The sequence below is a fragment of the Ceratotherium simum genome, chromosome 29, assembly GCF_057802395.1.
Source record: "Ceratotherium simum simum isolate JZ-2026a chromosome 29, ASM5780239v1, whole genome shotgun sequence".
NCBI classification, from domain to species: domain Eukaryota; kingdom Metazoa; phylum Chordata; class Mammalia; order Perissodactyla; family Rhinocerotidae; genus Ceratotherium; species Ceratotherium simum.
This window is the reverse complement of record NC_141928.1, coordinates 1,009,950-1,024,351: the sequence shown is the minus strand read 5'-3', so window position 1 is coordinate 1,024,351 and position 14,402 is coordinate 1,009,950. Positions and strand designations below refer to the sequence as shown.

Below are 14,402 nucleotides of genomic sequence, written 5' to 3'. Positions count from 1 at the left end.
CTGGAGCGAGGCTGCGGCTGGACAGACCCAGGCACGGCCTGAGCCGGGTGGGGAGGTGGCAGGGTAGATTCCTGGGGTGGCCAGCAGAGGGCAGCGGAGGGCAAGCTGGCACCTGCAGGGAGGGGAGGCCAAGTGGGTGGCTCCGATGGCTCCTCCCCAGCCTCAGTTTCCCCACTTGTGAATGGGAGAGGTGGGCCTCCTGATGTACAGTGTCCGGTGCACATAGAGGGCACACCCTAACCTGAATGGTGGACCTGGGGGCCGCAGCTCCCCACCCCCTCCCAGCTCCTTGGCAGTGGGAGGAGGGACAGCCCTGGCAGGTGGGCAGGGCACCATCCCACTCCACCCCCTCCCCAACCCCCCACCCCTCAGCCTCAGGTCACTTCCTTCTCCCCGGTCAGCACATGTGGCTAGGTCAGGGCAGGAAGTCACTGGCAGGTCTTTCCCATGAGCCACTGCCAAGGGGGAGGGCAGCTTCCTGCCTCTACCTGCTGCCCACCCCCACCCGGGGGCAGGACAAGTCGGTGCCCCTGCCCCAAGGGCGTGGCCTATTAGGGCCCCTGTCAGTGCTACCCAGAGACTCACCGCCAGTCTCTTTTCTCCGCCCCCCCCCACGGCCCCCCACGAGGGGCTCCCCTGGCTGCAGCAGAAATCTCCATGCTTCCCGCTGCCCACGCGCCACCAGCCAGCAGCCAGGGGGAACCCCAGTCACAAACCAGATCCTGTCACACCTGGGACATCCCTGCAGCCTGAGAACGAAACCCCAGGGCCTCCAAGATGGGGTATCTGCGATCCCCCAGCCGGGTTTCTGACTTCGCCCCCTGCTCTCCACCTACCTTGGCCTTTTGGGGGTCAGAGATGTGGTGCCATTTAGCAGGCACTGAAGGAAGCCCCAGGGAGCGGGCAGAGCGGTGCAGAGGGGGACGTCTCCGGCAGAGGGAGCGCCAAGGCCTTGAGGTGGAGTGGGCGGTCCCGTCAGGACAAGGAGGCCTGTGTGGCCGGGATGGCAGGGGGAGGGCAGATATGTGGGGCCCTGCACCATCAGACTTGGCACGTGCCGTTCTCATCCTTCGTTTCTTTATTGACTGAGGCCTCCTCCCCGAGTGGACTGCAGGCTGCAAAAAGCCGAATAACCTGGCTGGCCCGTCACAGTCTCCCAGGGCCCCGCACCAGTCTGCACGCAGGGGCTCCAGCACTGTGGATGGAGCAGGGCGACCTGGTTGTGCGTCCTGGTCAGGGGACCTCGGTTACAGAGGAGGTTCGGGGGGCTCAGGTTTTGCCCCCACCAACCGCAGGGTGGCATGTTCTTGGCACCAAGGGCCCTGCCTCCAGCCTCTCAGCCCCACATCCAGAGAAAGCCTTGGACTCCCCCCCAAGATTTGACCAAGCTGGGGAGGGAGGTCCTCAATAGCCTCTTATCTTTGATCGGCTAGCAACATGCACCCCCATTACTCTCTCCCTGCTCTCACCTCCACCCCCAAATGCCTCCTCCAATGCCACCAGCCTCCTCCTCCAGGCAGCCTGCCCAGACCGCCCACTCTTCCCTCACCCTTGCTTCCAGGCCTCCAACCCCAGCCTCCAAATTAGCCTGATGGTTGCTGTGGGGGCCGGATGCCCGGTGGTTTGATTTCAACACCCAGCCTTACACCCACACTGCCAGCTCCCAGCCACCTTCCCCCCCAGCTGCCCTCCGCTCAGGCCTGGAACCAGCCCTTGAGGTCCTGGTAGACCTGGTCACGGGGCAGATGGGGGTAGCGGCCACAGATGGCACAGAAGCGCTCCCGCCAGTCGCTGAACAGCCGCACACGGAGCCGGTCTCGCCAGGCAAAGAAGCGCCGATAGCAGCTCTCATTCATGCCGGCGAGGAAGGCAGCCAGCTCGCGGGCCGAGCCGAAATCGTCCACGTGCACGAAGGCATCAGGTGGCACAAAGGCCTCGTAGGAGGCCCTCGGGGGCCCCAGCACCACTGGCAAGGCACCGGCCGCCAGCGCATTGCGCCAGAACTTCTCGGTGATGTAGTCTCGGTGCTGGGAGTTCTCGAAGGACAGGTAGAAGAGGTACCGGGCCACAGTGGGCAGCAGGCAGTTGGTGCACAGCGGCCGCCTGGTGGCGCGGCCAAACACGTCCACCCGCAGATGAGGTGCCAGCTGGCGGTACAGCTGCACACGCCGCTGCCGCTCATGGAAGTTGCTTACCACCCAGGCAGCCACCCTGTCCTTGGCTGGCAGCGGTGGGGCAGGGCCCTCTCGGGGCTCCAGGCGGCCATAGGGCACAAAGATGTCCGAGTCCCGCCGGTAACTCAGCACCCAGTTGAAGACGCCGCGGAGGCGACTGAGGCCGTGGGTATGGCTGGGAGACTCCATGGAGGCCCACACCCAGGGCTGTCCACGTGGACGCTCGGCCAGGGGCAGGTGGACCCGCCGGGTCTGCAGCTCGCGGTGGTGGAAGACCACGGCGTCAGCGGTGGCCAGCAGGCTGCGGTTGGTGCTCAGGCGGCAGTGGGCCACGCCGTAGCTGGTACAGGTGTTGCTGGGCAGCTCTGGGGGCCGGTTGGTGAAGGGCCAGTGCCAGATGAGGATGGTGAGCGTGGGCTGCGGTGCCGGGGCTTCCCCAGGGGTGGACCAGAGTAGCCACAGGAGCCAGAGGGCTGCAAGCAGGGCCGTCCCCGCCAGGCTCCCCAAGGCCCGAAGCCTCCGAGCAGGGCCGTGCCCTGCAAAGAGATGCTGTCTCCTGGGGTTCCACCACCGGCCCCATCTTCCCAGCCGGGGCTTCCCTGAAGACCAGACGCTCACCAGCATTATTCATCCACAGCTCCCGGAATCTGTCACCCAAGAAACCCCAGGTTCTCAAATCACAGCAGCCGCTGGGCAGAGCCACCCTAAATCACAGCGGCGCCCCGCGCTCACCCCACCTGGAAGTGCTCTGCTTTCATCTGCCTGAGATGAGGGAAACCAAGGTACCCTCCCGCTCCTGCCCCGCCCCTGCCCCCGCCCTGGAGGTGACCTTTGGCATCAACCACCATCCTCACCTCGCCTCCCTCTCTAGTCCTCTGGCTGCAGGAGTCCTCCGGTTATAGGAGGGGCGCCAAACCAGGGCCCAGGACCACCTCCCCACCCCGGCCGGCCTCTGGAGAGCCCTGGAGATGACCTTCTTCGCAAGCACAGGAGGCAGGAGCAGGAGGGGGCCTGCTCGGCCTCAGGGAAGGGGAGACCATCCTGAGCCAAGACAGCTGCCTCCCCGGAAGGGCACCCCAGAGTCACTGTCCGCCATCCGGGCTAGCGCCACCCCCTGCCACCGTGGCATCTCTCACTTCCCCTGCTCACCTCTGCTTCGCTCCGCTGTGGGCTCCCAGACCCTTGCGCCGCAGACCTGCTGTGCTCAGCTGCTTGCCAGGAGGCTGAGGTTTCTCCCATTGCTTCTGATTGGGCCACCCCACCCCACCCTACCCCTGCCACCCACCCCACCCCACCCCACCCCTACTGCCTCTAGGACACCTTATCCCAGAACCCAGATTCCCAGAGAGGGGAGTCAGTCTGGGGTCCTAGGAGAGTCTGCCCACACGAGACCCTGGCACATGCCCACAATGGGCAGACCCCCGGGGTGGACTGTATGGCCACTGCGCCTTCTCTCCCGGTCTAAGGACATGTGTCGTATAAGCCCCAAGCTGTGGGTGGGCCCAGGGTCCTGGCCAGGCAGCAGGAATGTGGGGTGGGAGGGCTGCCTTTGGGGGCTCCAGGTCTCTTTCTCCAGCCCCACAGTCCAGGATGGGGGTGGGGTAAGGAGGGGGCTTTCCAGGCTGGAAAGGGAAGCAGTCGTCGTGTCCCTGACGCGGGCGGGCAGGGGGCTGGCCCCCGCTCCAGGAAAAGGAAGGCTGATGTCCGAGTCCCTCTCCTCCCCGCCCTCCGGCCAGCCTGGGGGCCCTGGCCTGGAGGTCCAGTTCCTTCCCCTTTCGCTCTGGTTCCCCTGATGCAGCAAGCCAGCAGGTCAGACTTCCCTGACCTCCAGCCCTCAACCCACTCTCACTCGAAGGAGTTCCCCATCAGCTTCCTTCACCCCAGCTGGACCCTGGCTTGGTCCTGGATGTTGCACGGCAAGGCCCAGGCCTCATGCTTAGCATCCTGGAGGCCTCGGGCTGGCCAGGTTCTTGGAGGCCATGAACAGGGTGTCATGGAAGGAACAGCAACCAGCAACCGTTGCTGGGTCTGTCGCCCTGCACCATCCTGAGAGCCTCCCACGGCCCCACCATCCCTGGCCTACGTTCTCAGCTCCCAGGGCTGCTGGCCTCCCCCAGCTCTTGCCCCCAGTGAGAACCAGACTGCCATCGAGGTGAAACCAGGGAGCTGGCAGCAGACCCATGGGGGAGCAGAGGCAAGTCCAGGAGAGGGGGGCCGTTTGGCCCCTCTGGGGCTCCTCACCCCCTGCATAACCTCCGAGCTGCGGTGGGGCCTTGTGCAATATCAAGGAAGGGGAGGGAGGGCTGTGGGATCTGTCGGAAACCATCTGGCGGGTCCAAGGTGGGTGCAGCAGCCAGGCTTGGCTCCTCAGGGCCTGACCAGAGCCGGTGGCTGCCACCAGCCCCCGCCCTTCCAGCTGCCCCAGTGTTTAGGGAAATGACCACGGTGGCACTGGGCCTTTGGTTCCACCCCAGCATTTCTTCCTGGGCAGGGGCACCCCAGAGGAGCCACACCCTGGCTTTGGACCTCGCTTCAGTCCACCCTTCTCCTCACGACAGGCACCCCGTGGGCGGTGGGGGTCACGCAGGAAGGAGTGATCGTGCCACAGCCTGCTAGCGACCTGGCTTCTGTCTGCCAGCACCTCTGCCCTTCCTGTTTGCACTGCCAGGCTGGCCGGGGCCCTCACCACAGGCCTCGCCCATCCCCGGGACCTGCTCCCTTCCTTCGAAGGAGCCTCTCACACCCTCTGCCCTCGGTTGGCTGCTCCCCATCACAGCTGCCAGCTCAGGTTGGCAGCCACCGGGCCCCTGTCGTGGGAACCTGCCGGCTGGGAAATGGGACTCCGAGGTTTGGCCGAGAAATGGGTCAGAACGAGAGGCTCTCAGAGGAAAGAGAAGAAGGTGAGAGAGCATGAGTCAAAGAGAAAGCGGGGCCTCATCCTGCTGACTCCCCCCAGGCCTTGTGACTCGCTGGGCCGCCGGCGGGCACCCAACTCCAGCTCAACAGCCCTAGGAACCAGGCGCACACTGTCACTCCCGCAGCTGAGCCCCAGGCCTGCTCCAAGGCCAACCCCTCGGTGGGCACCAACTGAAGAAGCTGCAACCTGGGGAGCCGTGCCCCTGCCAGAGGGCAGGCCTGGCAGACAACAGCCAGGGCAGCAGGGGAGTCATCCAGCTCCAGCCTGAGGGACACCCCAAGGAGAGAAGGGCAGAGCCTAGCTGCCCACCTGCCCGCCCCAAGGCTTGGCCTGAGCAGGGGAGAGTTGAGACACGTGCCCAGCAGGCCCCCTGGTGGCCGTGCTCCAAAGCCACCTGGCTCCGAGTCAGTGAAGGCAGCAGAGGGGAGCCAGGGCACACTTTATTCTCAAGGGGGGGGGGGGTCAGGGAACCCCTTTGGGAAGGTGGGTGCACAGAGGCTGGCAGGTGGCCAAGGGGGTCCCCAGGTTGGGGGCACAGCCGAGGCAGGTGGAGTGGAAGCCGGGAGCTGGATGCAGCAGCGGCAGGAGGGGCCCTGGACCACCTAGAGGGCACAGGTGCAGTCCAGCGCTGGCCAGCCCCTCTCCCTCTACTCCTTCCCTTCCCACCTTCTGGGGGGAACCACCTTCTTGTCCAGGAAGAGCTCCAGGATCTGCCAGGGCTCCGCCAGGAAGCTGTGCACTGCACCCGTTTGGCTCATCCCTTTCTGTTCTGTTCCGAGACCTGCTCCTCTGAGCTGTGCACCTGGGCCGGGGGTTCAGCTGGGGGACTGGGAATCTGGACCAGCCCAGCCAGCCACCCGTGCTGACAGGAGGCGTGGGTCTGAACTGAGTGGGAGGACGTTATCTCTTGGGGTCTGCAGCTGGGGAGGTTCCCCCTTATAGGGTCTCGGCTAGGGGACCACACCACTCCACGTTCTGTGCCAAGTGTGGTCTTACCCCACGGTCTGGCTGGGGTGGGGGCATCTCCAAACAGCGAGGTGTCACCTCAGGGTCCGTGCTGGGGTGTGGGGGTGTCACCATCTGTCACCTATGCTTGGGGAGGACACCAGGCTGGGGAAGCTTGCTAAGGAGCTGAAGCACAGCTGGGCTTGGGGCTCTGGGGGGGTCTGGCCAGAGGGCAGAGGCAAGACCAGCCTTTTACACCAGGAAAGGTGCTCATGGGCAGGGCCCTGGAGTGGGGACAGGGGCAGCTGCCTGGGGCTCTGAGGCTGCAGGGGAGCAGAGGAGAGTAATGGGCCCCTCGCCCAGGACTGGGGTCTCCAGAGTCCCTGTGGAGCCAGGCCCTCTGTGGGCCCTAAGCCCTGGGCAGCCCACTGCACCCCCAGGGCCTATGGGCGAAGAGTGGTTGTAGGAGTTTGGACAAAAGCAGGGGCTGGCTCTGTCTGAGCTAGACTGGGGCCAACAGAAGCTATAAAAGGCAGGTGGGGAGTGGAGTGCTCACTGCTCAGGGTCCCCTGCCAGGTAAGTGGGCCAAGGGAGGCCCCATTGCCTGGAGGACTCCAGCCGCCTGCCCACCCTTCCCTGGCCCAGACCTGCCGGCCCCTATCTCATTGCAGCTGCCACTGGAAGGGGACCCTTCTCACCGGGGCCCTGGGGAATGGGCAGTGGGGACCCTGGAGACAGGTTGGGGACCCCCGAGAGAAGATAGGGCACACCACGTGGCTGCTCTCTGCCCAGGTCAGGCCAGCAAGAGGTGGGACAGGCAAGTGTGGTGGCCCCAGGAATGGCCCCCAGAGCTCCATGGGAGCCTCCTGGCACTGGGTCTGCAGGGTCCAGCCAGCGAGACAGACTGGCCTGCACCAGACCGCCTCTGCCCTTGAGTTAGGCCTTAATCTCTCTACTCCCGTTTTCTCTGTGGCTCTCTCCCCTAATGACAGATTAAATGACAGTGGACAGGCAATCCTCATCACCCTGCCCTCATCCCACAGGCACCCAGCTCCCTGCACCCGCCTCTTCTGTCTCTCACATCAGCGCACAGAAGGGAAACTGAGGCTGCCAGCTGATGGCCAGCCCAAGGCCACAGCACAGGAGTTGGGGGGAGGGACTTCCCAGCCTGGGTGAGCTCTAGCCCCAGGAACATACTGCTTTAGGACAAGCCATTAACTCCAAGCAGGGCAATGCCGTCACCCCCAGCCCCGCCCACCCGCGTCTCTTCAGGGACCCATCCGTTCCAAACAGGCCTTGTCTTCCCCTCTCAGGGCTGTCTCCATCCATCCAGGAGCCAGAAGTCCAGTATTCTTTAGAACCCCCAACCTCAGAAACCACCAAGGAGCTTCTAAACCCAACCCTTTCCCCCTCCCCAGCCTCAGTGGGGCAGGCAGGGCCGATTCCTCCACCCCCGTCTGCACCAGGCCCCACTGCTCCGAGCCCCAGAAACCCCTCTCCCCGGCCCAGTCTTGGCGCCTGTGACAATGCAGGGCGGCTGCTTTGGGCCTTCAGCTGAAGGTCAACCTCCCCCTCCCCCTGCCTCCTTGCTCCCTGGGGGTGGGCCAAGACCCAGCTCATAACATGCAGGGTCCCTACCACCTCTGCCCGCACCGGGCCCCCTGGGTCTACCCACCTGTGTGTAGCCTGTGTCCCTCAGGCTCCTCTGCCTGGCATGCCCACCCCTGCTCCCACATATGTGTTTCAGGGGCCCAGGGAACTGTGTGGTCTCTGTAACCCACGCGCAGGGCCTGCATCCTGTTCCTCCCAACGTTGCAGCCCAGGTGGACAATGGGCAGGAATGGAGGCGTTGGGTGCCCACTGCCGCGTGTCGGCGGTTGCCTGCTCCCCAGCCCTTTTTCTTAGCCTTGGGATGGGGTCTTTCAGGGAGCGGCACCAACTCCACAGGGGCCTGGGCAGGCACTGCACCCCTCCCCTCCCCCACGGGGGACAGAAGTGTGTGGGGTGAGGTCTGGAGAGGGAGGTCCTCTGTGTCTGTGATAACTCAAGCCTCTCTTCCCCAGCGGCGGTAGGGGGAGGTCTCCTCAAGCAGGGGACAGAAATGCCACCTCTCTCGGGGGTGTTGGGAGGAAACCCCAGGCCCTCACTCAGGAATCTATTCATCATGGCTCCAAGTGGTAGTGGTGGGGGGCAGCCTCCAGCACCACCGCGGGGGTTTGAAACACACTTGAATTGGCTTGTCTCCAGGCTTCACCATCCATGCCTGGTCTCTCAGGTTCCCCCACGCCCTCACTTGGGGACCTGGACTCAAAGGACTGGTGCAAGGGAGACAGAAGGTCCCCGCGCGGGACAGGAAGGGGGAGGTCTCCCCAGCAAGGGCCCCGGGCCCAGCCACAAGCACGCGAGTGTCAGAACGCGCTCTCTTTAATGGTAAACGCCGGGCCCTGCCCCTCCCCACCGGTGGGCCCCGTGGTCCAAGAGGGTGGGTGCCAGCCTTCGGGTCACTGCGGCGGGGGCTCAGACAGCGAGGGCGGGGGCGCCGACAGGGAGGAGTGGTTGAACAGCGGGTTCCGCACCTCCATCTCTCCGGTCTGTGAAGGCGGGCGTTATGCGGGCCCGGGGGGAGGGAGGGGCGCGCGGCGCAGCGGCAAAGGGGCACCCTCCCGGGAGGGATCCCCAGGAGCTGGTAAGCCCCCTACCCCGGGGCACTCACCGGGGCCAGGCCCGGGCACTCGTACACCGTGAAGTCGCCATCTTCGTCCTCCTCGTCCGACGAGGCCAAGTCCACCTCCTTGGGCGGCTCTTTATGCCTGGGCGGGGGGCGGGATGGCTGCGTCCTCCCACACCCTCCAGGTGCCAGGGGCCCAGACTCCAAGTGGGCGCCCAGCGCACCTCGGCCCCAGCCCGGGGTTGGGGCGGTAAGCTCTGGGGTGGGGGTGGCGGGGGGCCCGCGGTGGGTGGGCCGCCGGGGGGCGGGGGCTCTGGGGCAGGTAGGCCTGCCCGGGGCAGGGCCTCTCACCGCTCCAGGCACCGCATCTGCTGCCTCTGGTGCTGGTAGTGGTACATCTCGGCGCTGTGTGCCAGCCGCTGGTCCCCGGGCTGCAGGGGCAGTGGGGAGGGAGGGTCAGGTCGCGGTGGCGGGAGAGGGCGGTACGGTGCGGCGCGGCGGGGGCGGGGCGGGCCACGCACCGAGGTCCCTGGCGCTGACGGGGAGCTGGGCGCCGGCGGCGCCGCGTAGTCGGCCTTCTGGGTCAGGCGGGCGTCCCGCTGCAGCCTGCGGGAAGTGGAGCGTGAGACCCGCGGGGTCGCCGCTGCCCGCCCGCACGCACGCCCAGCCCCGCGCTCACCTGCACCAGCAGAGAGCGGCCACGGCGAGGGCGGCCGCGCCAGCCACGGAGCACACCACGACCAGCACTGCGAGGAGGGGCGCGGTGAGGGCAGCCTTCCTTCGGGGCCCTGCCTCCCTGCCCACCCGCCGAAACCTACCGAGGGCGAGGCCGTCACCGCGCCCGCCCCGGGGCTCCAGGGGGGACATGTGCACTGGCCCAGACGACACGGGGGAGCCCAAAGAGGTGTGGGGCGTGGGCCCGGGGACTCCCAGAGTGGAAGGGAGGTCCAGGTCGGAGCCCTGGCCGCGCTCTGAGAGCCCCAAGGCGGCTGCAGCAGAGAGAAGGCAGGTTATCAGAGCAGCAGGACCAGGCTGGGGTCCAGGGCTGTGGGGAGGGGGCGGGGGAATGGGCCGGGGGATCTCACCAGGCTCCAGGAGCCGCTGTCGCGCCCCAGGCTGGGGCGGGGCCGTGAGCCTCGAGGGCCCCACCTCTTGCCGGGCTAGCTCCCCGGCCAGGAAGTCGATCTCATCTTCCAGTCTGGGCTGGGGTGGGCCCCCCGCTGAGAAGAGTGAGGGGCCCTCAGTTGGAGAGGCCACCAGCCCCTCCCTGGCAACACCAGCTGCAGGTGGCCTCCCGAGAGGGAGGGGCCCACCCTGGAGCCAGTCCCCAGGCCTCCTTCTCCCTCCAGGCTTCTTCCACACACTGGTGGCCTGAGGACCAGGTACCAGCCTGTGGCCCCTGGCCACCCCAGGGTTGCCATGGTGACAACTGAGGGAGCTCCCTGTGAACCCAGCCTTCCCAGGAAGAGTAGGGATGGGGGCAAGGAGGCAGAGGTGCTAAGGGAATGTGCAGAGGCCAGGCAGGAGGGCAGCGGTGCCCCTTATCCCACCCATTACCCACAAAGGGGTGGGCAGAGCATCACCCTGCCCAGCACCTTCTCTGCTGTCCCCCCACCTCCCTCAGGCCATCAGGAGGAAGGAAGAGCAGCTGTCTGGGTGGGGGGCTATGGGCTGGGCCCCCTTTGTCCCTGCCATGGGCTCCACAGGCCAGACAGAGGCTCCAAGTAGACAGCCCCGCACAACATCAAAAGGGCAGAGCCCACTGCCCTCTACAGCAGGCCCACTCTTCAGTCCCCCCCCCTCACTCACTGCCAGGAACATGCTCCTCCAGGAAGCCTCTCCCGCCCCACCAGACTCTTCAGCACCCCTCTGTAATGCCCCATCACATCTGAAGTCACTCAGCATCTGGCTGGCTGTCCCCACAGACTCTGGGCCTAGGTCAGTGGGTGGGGCACCCCCAGTGCACATGGAGTGGACAGGATGAGGGAGCGATGGAAAGAGAGGGTGTGCTGGGCAAAGAGCAGGAGTGGCCCCAGGGGTGGGGAAGTGGGTGCCCGAGGGGTTTAAGGCAGACCCTGCGAGGACCCAGGACCCGCCTCTCCCAAGATCACCCCAGCATTCCACACTGGATACCCCTTGCCCTGGGAGGGGCTAAGTGCCCCAGGCCTCAGCCGCTGCCAGGCTCTGGGCCCGTGCCATCTGGAAAGGATCACCGGGCCACTCGGAGGGTGACAGGAGAGTCCCTGGCACCCCACAAAGCTCAGGGGACCTGGGAGCTGAGGCTCTGGGATAAATTATCAGGCAGGGGATGGAGGAAGGACATCCTGCTCTCCCGTACCCGGAGGTTGGCGTATCCTGGGCACGCAGAGCCCTTGCTGGTCCTCCTGGAAGGGCTGAAGGCAGGGCCCACAGACATGTGCACCCGGGGGGCACCGTGCCCGCCTCTTCAGGGCGCAGTCCAGGCTCCCAGGACAGGCGGCCACATCTGGGAAGGAAGCAGAGGCAGTGCAGGGTCAGGTCCCTGCCTGACTCAGCCCCTGCACAGCGGCAGTACTGCCGGCCACCTCGATCCCTCCCCCACAGAGCTGGCTAGGCCTGGCTCAGGCCATTGTTCTGGGCAGGCCCTTCCTCCCTACTGCCAAGGGTCAAAACCAGGAAGACAAACAGTCCCAAGATTTATCGGAACTCCTCTGCCCCACCCACTCCCCAGAGTCTACTTTCCAGGCCTGAGCCAGCCCTCTGAGCTGAAACTATCCCTCACTGTCCAGATAGCACCAAGCTCTCCTGGGCAGAGCCTGCAGCCCTCCAAGTCTGCCCTTTGGTCTCAGCATGCCCCAGAGCAAGCCTCTGTCCACACTGGGAGCCCCAGAGGGTGGGGCCCAGGTCTTGCTCTCTGGCTCAGGGGCAGCAAAGGATGCTGGCCACCCACCCCTCCCACTATATCAGGGCTGTGCCCCCAACCCCATCATGCCATCCTACAGCCCTAGAGAGCTGAGCTGAAGATGACAAAACATGTGCCGGCCAGGAAGATAGCCACTCCCCATGTCTGACTTCCACTTGTCCCCTGGGCACAGAGGTGCTGCTGAGCTTGGGGAGACCTGGGATGGAGTCCGCCGGTCTCATTTGCCTCAGATACAGAACGCAGGCTGGGGTCACTCCCACAGCCACAGTGCCAGGGACCAGGGAGTGCCAGGGTGGCCCGGTTCCTGATTTGGGGCCCAGAATGTGGTGTCCCATCCTGATGCTGGGGAATGGAGGACAGTGGCCCTCTCTGCCTCAGTTTCCCCTCTGGGATGCAGAAGGTGAGTTGCTTCAAAGCTAGGGAATGTCCTGAGGCCTGGGATGCTGGCCCCAGTTACGGGGCAGCAGAGCCAGCGGAGCCAGGAGGATACCCAGCAGGACCACCCGTACTGCTTAGGGAGGCTGGGAGGAGGGTGTCTCTGCAGAACTGGGACCCTTCCTCTCAGCCCAGCCCCCACCCAACACTGCAGGAGGGCCACTGGGGCCCAGGGTGACATGGGGGGTCAGGGAATGCATGGCTCTGTCCTTCTCTGGACCTTGGCTGGCCTGGCTTGGTTTCCTTAGTAACCTGACCCTCACAGTCTCCTGGCTATAAGCACCCCTGTGAGCAAGCTCCAGTGGCCCCATCCCGGGGACGCCCATCCTGCACAATCTGGGTCAGCAGACACTGGTATCAGTGAGCTGGGCCTGGGGCTGGGGCTAGTTAAACATTAAGCCTGTGCCAGCAGGTCAGTCTGGACCCCACCCATCAGCTGGGCGCCTGGGGAGCCAGGCAGTCCCCACCCCTGGTGCTGAGAACCCAGAGTGCCCCAGGCCAAGGGGGGGGTCTGGGTTCCAGGGGCCTCTCTGCACCCCCAGCCCCCCTGCCCAGGGGGAAGTGCTGCTGCCTGTTTAGTTCGAGGAAAGCGCGCACTCCAGCCTCAGGGTGCAGGAAGAGGGCCCAGGAACAATGGCAGCTGGAGAGTGACTGGCACCCCACCCTGCATCTGGATGAGCATAAAGCCGATGAGCAGCTGGGATGGCACCTGCCCACGCCAGGGGCTCAGCACAGCCCTCCAGCCCATTTCGTCAGGAGGCCCCACCCTGCATGCCCTGGAGCAAGGCTCTCAGTAGGCAGTCTCCACCATCCCTGACCAGCCATGCTTAGGCCCTCAGGCCTCTTCAGGAGACTCCCCTGGTCATGCCAGCCTCCTGCCCAGGGATGCTTGCCCAGGCGGAAGCCTGCCCTGCTCTGGCCTCTCCAGGCCACACACACGGAACCACATAGCCCAGGTTGGCATCCCAGCAGCACTACGTACCACTCACTTAACCTCTCTGTGCCTCAGTTTCCTCGTCTGTAAAATGGGCTAAGAATAGCACCTCTCCTATGGGGCTGCCAGGAGAAGTGAGTGAGGTATGGGCACCAAGTCTCCCCTGGGGGGGGGGGTGCGTTTTGGATCCTGGGTTGCTGTAGACCTTCGCTGCCTGGAGCCTCAGTACCCAGGTAGGAGGCAGGAAGGGTCTCCCAGGACCCTGGGCTCATTGCACTCTGCCGGAGTCTATCCTGGGGATGCCCCTCGGCCCCTAGCACAAAAGACAGAATGGCAGCATCCTCCAGGGCAGACGGTGAGGGAGGGAGCTCTGAGACTGGTCCTGCCCCCACTGAAGCCAGAACAAGCCCCTAAGCCCGAGACAAGCCGTCAAATGCCCCCGGAACTTGCAGACCCCGCCATGGCAGCAAAGCGAGGCGCGTGCCCAACACCACCGGAGGCATGGGGACAGGCAGACCAGCACTGTGACTCCCACTCTGGGACAGAGGGACAGACTCGGGCAGCAAGGCCGGCAGGCGCCTAGGGCCAGGCCCGCACCCGCGCGCACACAGGCGCACAGACTCCCGGCGGCGGGCCCACGCAGAGCGCTCCAGAGACACAGACACAGACAAGCTCACGGAGCCAGAGACAAAGGCAAGAAGCGCATGAACTTCAGGTTCGCCCCCAAGAACCTGGGAGAAGACCCTTCCAGCGGAGCCCTTCCCACGCCCTCCGGGCCGGGCCTGTTTATCCCATCTCCAGCGAGGCGGGGCCAGCGGGGAGGGTGACGGCGGCGCCGCGCAGCCCGACCCCCGCCCGGCGATCCCCGGCCCCGGGGCGCCCCGCGGCCTGCGCCGAGCACCCTCGCTCACCCGGGCGGCCGGCGGCGGCACCGCGCAGGGCTGCGCCGAGGACGAGGCCGGAGAGCAGCAGCCGCAGCAGCCGCAGGTGCCGCGGGGAGGGCGGAGGGACGGGCGTCGCCATCCTTCAGCGCCGCCGCCGGGGCAGCATGGCACCGCGCGGCCCGGGGCTCGGCGCGGGCTGCGGGCGTAGTGTTGGGGAGGCGGAGGAGGAGGAGCGGGCGGAAAAGGCGGAGGAGGAAGAGGAGGCGTAGGCCGAGGAGGAGGAGGAGGGAAAGAGGCGGCGGGAGCTACGCTGACGCTGCGGCAAAGGATCCGGGATGGAAGCGCGGCGGCGAGAGGCGCGCACACGGGGAGTGCGCCTGCGCGCTCCTCCTGCGGGGGCGGGCCGGCGTCCCCAGGCTACGCCCCCTCCCCCTCCCTCTAGTGCTGATCACCCCCTCTCCAGGCCTCAGGGTGCCTGAACCTCTGCGGCCTGTGCAGCTGGGGACTTTCTCTGTTTCCATAAATTTGGGTAGGGACTGGCCG

At 65.8% G+C, this 14,402-nt stretch overlaps 2 protein-coding genes across 3 annotated transcripts; both read right to left on the bottom strand.

Annotated features, from left to right (window-relative positions):
- Positions 1–1,068: 1,068 nt before the first annotated feature.
- Positions 1,069–3,425, bottom strand: FUT7 (fucosyltransferase 7). 2 transcript variants are annotated; one of them, XM_014782362.2, is made up of 2 exons: positions 3,029–3,425; positions 1,069–2,821 (listed from the first exon to the last, which is right to left on the bottom strand). In XM_014782362.2, the coding sequence occupies exon 2, from the start codon at positions 2,796–2,798 to the stop codon at positions 1,695–1,697; it is 1,104 nt and encodes a 367-aa protein (XP_014637848.1). In that variant the 5' UTR covers positions 2,799–2,821; positions 3,029–3,425; the 3' UTR covers positions 1,069–1,694. The 2 variants fall into 2 exon arrangements, with proteins under 2 accessions (XP_014637848.1, XP_087275687.1); XM_087419561.1 differs by having other exon boundaries at positions 3,324–3,425.
- Positions 3,426–8,444: 5,019 nt separating this feature from the next.
- NPDC1 (neural proliferation, differentiation and control 1) lies at positions 8,445–14,195 on the bottom strand. The gene is made up of 9 exons (XM_087418734.1): positions 13,887–14,195; positions 11,043–11,189; positions 9,790–9,924; positions 9,523–9,693; positions 9,384–9,450; positions 9,226–9,310; positions 9,056–9,135; positions 8,750–8,846; positions 8,445–8,627 (listed from the first exon to the last, which is right to left on the bottom strand). Exons 1-9 carry the CDS (start codon positions 13,996–13,998, stop codon positions 8,538–8,540), a joined length of 984 nt encoding a protein of 327 aa, XP_087274860.1. The 5' UTR covers positions 13,999–14,195; the 3' UTR covers positions 8,445–8,537.
- Between the last annotated feature and the right edge of the window lie 207 nt (positions 14,196–14,402).